General features: G+C 48.6%; 1 protein-coding gene across 1 annotated transcript; it reads right to left on the bottom strand.

Annotated features, from left to right (window-relative positions):
• Positions 1-2,447: 2,447 nt before the first annotated feature.
• Positions 2,448-5,487, bottom strand: PRAMEF12 (PRAME family member 12). Its single transcript, XM_039474566.2, is given in 10 exon segments — positions 2,448-2,578; positions 2,581-2,780; positions 2,782-2,966; positions 2,968-2,998; positions 4,239-4,479; positions 4,482-4,611; positions 4,614-4,696; positions 4,699-4,760; positions 4,762-4,809; positions 5,201-5,487. Coding segments are annotated over 10 exon segments (1,398 nt in total).
• Between the last annotated feature and the right edge of the window lie 3,269 nt (positions 5,488-8,756).

The raw sequence follows: 8,756 nt of genomic DNA, 5'->3' as shown, positions 1-8,756 counted from the left end.
GCGGGGCCTCCACGACCCCGCGACCCCCACGCCCCTCCACGCCCTTCCAGCCACGGGCTCGGCGCGTCCTTGCCGTGGAGGGGACCCTCAGCGTCCTTCTCCCTGCAGAAACCCTCCACACCCCGATGTTGGCACAATGACCCTTAGATGATCTGGAAAGAGGGCTTTCTTTGCCTGAAAGGGCTGATTGATTTGTAAGGGAACTAAGGCGCCCCGAGGTGAGGAGGATCTCATGGAGAAAAACGCATCACCGCCCGCAGCTGAGTTGGCTCCTCCAGGTGCCCTGATTGTTCCAGGCGCCTGCGCCGCGGGAAGCCGAGGCCAGGCCGGGTGCCTCTGGCTGGTGAGCCAAAGGGCCAAGGTTTGGGAACTGTTCTGGGTCTATTACCTGTTAACTCAGACGACAGCTGATCTCAGAGCTTCTCTGCCAGTGCATGGAGAACCACCCACGGCATCTTCATCTAGGTTTTTTCTCCCCTGGAGGCCTCCCTTTCCCAGCCCCAGTGGTGACCAGGAGTCACCGTTTTGCTCTGCTCCAGAGTGGAAAATTTCCAAACCAAATCATTCCTCCATAAGATAAGATTGATTTCGGGTGTGTTTGCGCAAATGCAGAAGGCCCATTGAAAGGAACATGGCTCGTCCACTAGAATGATGTTCGTTCATTACTAATAAGTAGATACCAGATCCAGTAATCAAACATTAACGTAACTTTTCTCTGATACTGGTTTGACAAATACTGTATTTCCTTATTTAACTGACCTGTTTAGGAATTTTTCTGAATACAAGTCAAAGTTGAACGCTGTCAGGAATTTTAAGTCGAGCAAGCACACATTTTTGTTTTTACAACTACATTAAACTCAGTCATGCTTTACGAACATAGCTTGTTTTTACTCATGGATAGTGCGCCAAAATTCTACATTTCCGAGACTCTATTTTCTGATAGTTTCTGTATTTGCAACAGTCATAAAAACTGGTGATGGTAAAAAGTAAAAAGCACATTTAACTAGTTGAGGCTGCAGGTTAGCCATCCCAGGTGCAAATTATATTACAGCATTGATTTGTCATTTGTGACAACGCTTGGTTAATACACCAACCAACGAACCTTAAAAGATGAGAATTGCTACATGTATGACCGTGTGAACTGGTTGTTATCCTGTATGTTAACCAGGTGCACTACCACAGGCCACACATACGAAGCAATACTTCAGCAAGATAGAAGCGCCTGTGTATCTCCACATTTAGAGAGAGGTCTGAGCGGTTTCCGTCATTATTACATGGTCTGCTTTCACTGTGCCATAGGAAGTGTCTGCCCTTCCTCTTTTTAGTTTTTGATAAGAAATATCTGTATCTTCTTCATCTAGAGGATCTTGCTTGTGCTACATTTCACTTCCATAGATTTGGTAGATCCAAACAAAAATCCCTGCTTCTGCAGACTGGAAAAGAACAGAGAGCAAGGGAAAGGTATGTGCTTCCGAGGAACTGCGGCGGAAAGGCCAGCTTTGGAATGGCTGTGCAGAGCCGCACATTCTACCTGTTTCCAAACCCACAAGTCTCTTGCAGTTGGGTGGAAGATGGAAAAGAGTAGCTAAGCCGTAGGCTGAAGCGTAGCCTGCCAAAGGCATACAAATTGCTACCACGTACGCAGCTGCAGGGATACGTGCCAGCAGTTCAGGTCCTAACATAGTGCCGGTCATTATGAAAAGGAGCACCAGAGTCACTAGCAGAGACCACAGGGAAACCCAGCAATAGAAAATTACAATGGGACGGTTGAAGAGGAATTCAGGCGAGAGAATCCTAAGCTCATGGAAGAAAACACCCATCTAGTATGATCTCCAACACAAAATGGAGACCTTTAAAAATAATAATCCAAATGATCAAATTTGATCCAAGTGATCAAATTCGAAAGAAGGTACTGATTTGTTTGTGACTAATGAGGTTCAGCTCCCAGAAATCAAGGCATCAAAATGGAATTTGATCACTTGGATCAAATTTGATCCGGGAGCTGAACCTCATTAGTCACAAACAAATCAGTACTTTCCTTCTGCCATCAGTAACCGGAGCTTTTTAGATTTAAATTGTTAAGCCAGGTTAAGCAATCATGGAGGACACCAGTTTCCACTCAGTTTCCTTTGATTTCTGACTGTTTCTTTACAAGCATCTGTGCAGGGAAAACTCTCTAATGTGCCTCTCCTACTGATTCTCACTCTAGCAATTCAGTTTCCCATTTCTGATTCTCTGGGACACGGGTCTCTAAAGATCCCATCGACTCCAAGCCAACTTTTCCCCAGCCCCAGCCCTGCTGCATCCCTTTCCCTTTCCCGCTTACACTGAGCAGGCATCTGGAATGACGGGTCTGTGCTCCCTTTACCATGCACTCATGGCCTGGGTTTCAGTTCCCAAATCACCAGAATAAAGCTTGAAATCTATCCACCCTGATGGGCAGGCATTCAACAGAGGCAGTGACTGGGCTCCAGGTCACAAGAGGTCCTGACACCACAGTGAAGGCAGGGGACGGTGCTGAACACAGCGATTTTGGGCTGCCTTAAGTCCCTCAGTGTCTTCCTCAGCTCAGCCCCCGTTGAGCGAATCTCCCCCAGCAGAGAGCACCCCGGGTGTCATAACTCTCCAGAGGGGCAGGATACAGCTCCAGGCTTAGCTTTCTCAGCCCGACGATGTGGCGTAGCAGGTTCTCCAGGGCGGCCATGGACATGAGGTTCCCACAGAAGCTGAAGGTGCTGAGCAGGGAGCAGCGGCTCAGGGCAGGCAGGATGACGCTGAGTTATCCCACAGTCCTCTAAGTCCAGGGTCTGCAGGGTGGCTGCAACTTGGTCTAGCAGAACTGCAAGGGGCTCAGAGCTGAAATGGGTCAGTGTGATGCCCCTCAGGTCCAGCTCCTGTAGCTGACAGATGCTCGGGCACCAAGAGAGATGCTTCAAGTTCGAATCTGACAGCAGGCAGTCAGTCATTAACGACTGTCTCCAAGGGGACCTGGAGTCACCTGGGAGAGAACAAGGAGGAGTTAGAGGAGGTGTTGGGGATGACCTCAGGGTGGAAGACGATCGTGTTTCTAACCCAAGGTTGCTCTGTTCATTTGAGCATAGTCCCCATCCAGGTTTTGTTTGGATGGAGACGCCACTCATTCAGGGCAGTCCAAACTGACGCTCAGTACCTTCGCCCTCCCTGGGGTGACTGGGTCAAGTCCATGAAGTCCAAGGCTCCCTTTCCTCATCTGTCAAGAAGAAAACCACATCTCTGGGCCACAGGAGCACAGTGGAGACACAGGCGTAAAGGGCAAACCCAGGCAGGATCCTGCTATCTCAACTGGGGTGGGCAGGCCGCAGGGGTCCCTGAAATGCCCGTATCGTCGGCAAACCATCTATCGCTTTTACCATTCTTCACTCCTGCTCCTTCACCCTTTCTTTCAACATCATGCATTACCTGTGTATTAATTACCTGAACTGGAGCTCACAACATTTTTTTTTTTTTTTTTTGAGATGGAGTTTTTCTCTTGTTACCCAGGCTGGAGTGCAATGGCGCGACCTCGGCTCACTGCAACCTCCGCCTCCTGGGTTCAGGCAATTCTCCTGCCTCAGCCTCCTGAGTAGCTGGGATTACAGGCACATGCCACCATGCCCAGCTATTTTTTTGTATTTTTAGTAGAGATGGGGTTTCACCTTGTTGACCAGGATGGTCTCGATCTCTTGACCTCGTGATCCACCCACCTCGGCCTCCCAAAGTGCTGGGATTACAGGCTTGAGCCACCGCGCCCGGCCGGAGCTCAAAACATTTTGAGGACAGGGAGGTAGAGACAGGATCACGCGTGTTCACTAAGCTGATGAGGACAGAGCTCGTATTTTGAAATGTGCAGGTTTGATGGGCATTCTCTTTTTTGGGCCCTCTTCACTTCCTTATTTCCCATCATCTTAACTTAGACACATGACCTCAGGAAGAATTCACAATTGCATCCTCACGAGGTCTTAACTTTCTAGTAGCTCGCTTTCTAGAATGGCACCCTCTCTACAGCATGTACCCGAGGGGATTCCTCTGCCTGTATTCGGATGGTTGTGTGATACCCGTTTCAGGACAGAGCCTCCAACAGGACAATGCATGGACGTTCTAGTGTCTCTGTCACTGTTACCTCCCCACAGGCTGGGTCAAGGTAGATGCCGCCTGGCGTTTACTGTAACCTAGAAAGGCTCTGCTGTGACCTGCAGAGAAAGCTCACCATCCTTCCTCACCTGAGCAGCTGGTCCAGCTGGCCTTCGAGGAAGGAGACACAGTGCACATGAAGCTTCCGGAAGTAGTCCAGCTTGAGGCACTGAGAGGTGACCTGGGTGACGTACTGCTCCTTCTTGTCTGGGGGAAGGCAGGCAGAGACATAGATGTTAAAGAGAACAAGTTTACAGAGATTCCTTATCTGGCCCAGGTAAGGGGCAAACCTTACAAGAATGGAGAGTCCCCAGGGGCAGCACACTTCACCTCCTGGAGAAAGTCTAGCCCCACCCTGTTCAGGACCTCCATGACACTGTGGGTGGACCTTCCAAAAAGCTGCCGCTCCTTGCAGTGCACGTGTAGAAAGCCTTGTCTCGGCTTGCCCCACTCTGCAATGCCTCAAAGAGGTGGGTGAGGCATTCATCCAGCGTCCCGTTCTTGAAGCAAAGGTCTCGGAGCATCGTCAAGGGCTGCAGCCTGCCCAGCCTGGACAGTTCTCTGCTGTTTCTCTCTTCCTCAGGGCCTCTGGAGAGGCTGCAGGGGCTCCAGAAGTTCTCGTTTGCATTACATAAGTCTAGAACTTGTAGTTTCCACCAACTGTGGGTAAAAGAGAAGAGACGCTCCAATTTTAGACAGGGATTTGAGCTTTATCCACATCCTGGACATCAGCGACTCCCCTCCTTGCTGCTTCTCCCACTCTCTCTGTTTTCTCCATCCCTTTTTCTCCTGTTGGAAGCTGCCTGGCCCCCACTGCCAGTGTCTTTAATTGCCACTGGGAGGGGCCAGGTTCCTGATCCTTCACTAGAAACTGCATGGTGAGCAGTCCTTTCCCAGAGGAGCTGGGCAATGGCCAGGCCCTTTCTGAGCTTCCTCCCCAACACCATTCAGAAGCCTCTGGGCTACCCTTGGGCCTCCCACTCCTTCTGACCCAGCTAACCCTACCCTGGATGCCTGGGCCTTCCCCTCCTGGCCAGCTGGGTCACCTCACCTGGGCCAAACCTTCTGGGCAAGCAGTGCACCCAGGCCCCCCAGCACCACTCACAGGGTCTCTAAATGAGGCAACTTCATCAGGGACCCTAGAGGGAGGCGGGTGAAAGGCCAGGCCTGCACCAACCTTTTCGGGGTCTCATAGCATCTCCTGGTGAAGGCCTCCGTGAACAGTGGTGGAAAGAGCTCCCTAGGCAGCTCCTCCGGGGTGGGGATGGCCAAGGCCTGGTCCCTCAGCACACTCTGCTCAGCCAGCTCCAGGAGTCTGGATTGGGACTGGAGGCTCATCCTGATGGATATGCAAGGAAAAATTCTAGAGAAAAAGCATCATTCTTACAGCAGATCACATCACTTCATCATCATCTCCTAGTGCCGATGTCACTGCTCGGGCAGAGGCGGAAAAGTAACTAGTGCACCCCAATTCCACTCCGCACTTTCTGGACACAAAGCCCAATGTCCCTGCTGGTATCATGAAGAATATCTTCCAAAGAATGAGGAGGGGCGAGGTGACACGAGCCCATTCATTTCTGACCATTGCTGCAGTACGTCTCAGTAGTCCTGGGAAGCGTTGCTGGGGATCCTGAAAGCTAAGCTTCACCTTTTTGAGAAAATATGTCTTGTCACTTATCACCCTAAAACAATGGGAATGAGGATGTCATGTGGCCCCACAGAGCCTACATTCTCAGTTCCCACAACTAACAAGCCTGTGGAGACTAAAGGGACTCCCTGAAATCAGTGCCATTTTTTTTTATTTTGAAAAATTTTAGCGAGAAGTCGTAAAAGCTCTGTGACAGTATTCTAGAGCCTTTGGAAGTTAGGGATAGAAACACTGACTCTGAGATGGAGGTTCCAGTGCTGATCTCTTACACAGACTCACAAATACGGAGTCTAGGGGAAGAAAAAGAGATCCCATGATCAGAGCAACACTCCACTCCCGAGAAGGGTCGATGGAATCTCTTTAAGGCTTTAGGAAAAATGAAAGCCTAACATGTAAAATCACAGTGCCACCACGTGTATGAACTATAATTTCAGGGCACAAAAACCAACGATTTCAAATGTCACAAAATAAACATTCAACCAGTTGTAAGCTTTTAATAGGTTTTCATTTTAAAAAGCTTTTTTTTTTTTTAAGAATTTTTAAATGACCAAAACCAAGCACAAATCAAATTATGGGGGATGAAGATAAAACTACATTTAGAGGAACAATCAAAGCCTAAATGTGTTCATCTGAAAAACCAGACAACAAAATTCTCTCTGCCACCTTAAGCTGCATGTCACGGTCCCTGACAGGCTGGCTGCTGATCAGATGGGCAGGACCCTAGGGAGGTGGTGACTTCCCAGATGTGAACTCAGTTTGCAGGGCGCTGCCACCTCTCAGGGAACCAAGCAGGAGCTCCAGGCACGAGGTCTTCGGGTCTCTTCTGTGCACCTTCGGGAGCTTTTACTGATCTTTCTAACCACACCCTCCCCTTCTCAACAATCATTCAACGTTCAATGAGAAATGATGTCTGATTAGATTCTGAGGTTCCCCCAGTTAATCCTGATTGAGTTTGAGACTTTCTTCTGATGAACTGATTGAATCAGATATACATTTATGAAAGTGAAAGCATCACTAATAGGGCGAAAGTCCACAACTCATTCGTTTATTTATTCCACACGCAGACGGACTTTGACTGATGTGTGACCTTCATAGTGATTCAGGAAAGGGTTGAATCTGTTCTTGGCATTCGACAGAAAAAAACCAAAACCTAAGGGTATTGTTGTTGGTGATCTTTGGCTGCATCAACATTATGAAAGTGTTTCAGAGTTAAAACAGCTCTAATATGACAGTAATTTCATTCCTAAGAAAGCAGAATAAATATCTCTGTGTATCCAATGGTCACCTGGGATCTATGCTTTCTTTTTCTTTTTTTGAGACAGAGTCTCGCTCTGTCACCAGGCTGGAGTGCAGTGGGGTGATCTTGGCTCACTTCAACCTCTGCCTCCCAGGTTCAAGCGATTGTCCTGCCTCAGCTTCCCAAGTAGCTGAACTACAGGCATGTGCCACCATGCTGGACTAATTTTTGTATTTTTTGTAGAGACAGGGTTTCGCCATGTTGACCAGGGTAGTCTCAATCCTTTAACCTCATGATCCACCTGACTCAGCCTCCCAAAGTACTGGTATTACAGGCATGAGTTACCACGCATGTCCAGGATTTATGCTTTCGAACTGGGTAGATCCTATCCCTCTTCAGGTGGAATAGGGGAACCAGTGAGGGTGTGATTGATCTCAAGACGGAGGTCCAGGCTTCTTCGAAGGAAATTATTCCAAAATTGCAAAGTAAGGTGGGGGCTGGGCAGGATGGAACTGCATGTTCTAATGGGACCCTGAGAAGAACCAAGACGACATAAAACATGGTGGGTATTTTGTGGGGGAGGAGACAGAAGGATCGACAGACTCCATCTAGATTGAATTCAAAAATTACAAAGAAAATAATTACAAAAGAGGAACTGAGTCACTGGAGACTCACAGCACAACACTGTCTTTGAGGGCACGGGACGAGATAGAGTCTCGGTCCCCTCTAGAAGGTAAAGTATGTTTACTCACAAAAGTAATGGGCTCCCATTGGAAAACCAGCTTGGAGTTATTGAATCTGAGAATGTCAGCTGGGACAGAGGCCAGACAGCAGCACAGTGGCCAGCCTGGGAAGGGAGACTTCCCGAAGCTGGAAGCCACAGAGGGTGGAAGCTGTGGGCTCTGTGGGGGGAAAATGAACAAGGGTCCGTGTCTCTCCGTCGTGGCGCTATGGTCTGGAAAGGTTTCATTTAGACTCAGGGACCTTCTCACAGTGGGATATTTCCCAGGCAGCCCTCAGCCCCAGGCATTTCCCAGGGCCCTTTACCCTTATCAATCCCATCGGCCCCTTCCCCAGCGTATTATGATAATTAATGAACAGTAATTATCTCCCCTTTAAAGTCCTCTCGTGTCCCTAATATTAAACAGAGTTTGTGATCAGAGCAATAACATTAGGCGTGTGAAGAAAACTCAGGCCAGGGGCGGTGGCTCATGCCTGTAATCTTGGCACTTTGGGAAGCCAAAGCAGACAGGTCACTTGAGTCCAGGAGTTTGAGACCTGCCTGGGTAACGTGGTGAAACACTGTCTCTATAAATCAAAAAATACAAGAAGTTAGCTGGGCATGTCATGTGCACCTGTATGGCCAGTGACCCGATAAGCTGAGACGGGAGGATCCCCTGAACCCAGGAGGTCAGTACTGCAGTGAGCCATGATCATGCCACTGCACTCCAGCCTGGAGCGAGACCTTGTCTCAAAAGAGGGAAACCCAACAGAGTGAGACCTTGTCTCAAAAAAAAAAAAAAAAAAAAAAAAAAAAAAAAAAAAAAGAGAGAGAGAGCGAGAGAGAGAAACAAGGAAAAGAGAAAACTCTTTCTTTCCTTCTTTCTTTATCTCTCTCTCTTTCTTTCCCTCCCTCCCTTCTTTCCTTCCTTCCTTCCTTTAGTAGTTTGACTTTTGTTGCCCCGGCTGGAATGCAATGGTGCAATCTTGGCTCACTACAAT

Source organism: Saimiri boliviensis, chromosome 11 (genome assembly GCF_048565385.1).
Source record: "Saimiri boliviensis isolate mSaiBol1 chromosome 11, mSaiBol1.pri, whole genome shotgun sequence".
Taxonomy (NCBI): Eukaryota; Metazoa; Chordata; class Mammalia; order Primates; family Cebidae; genus Saimiri; species Saimiri boliviensis.
The sequence above is the reverse complement of the archived record's forward strand: the minus strand, read 5'-3'. Positions and strand labels throughout refer to the sequence as shown.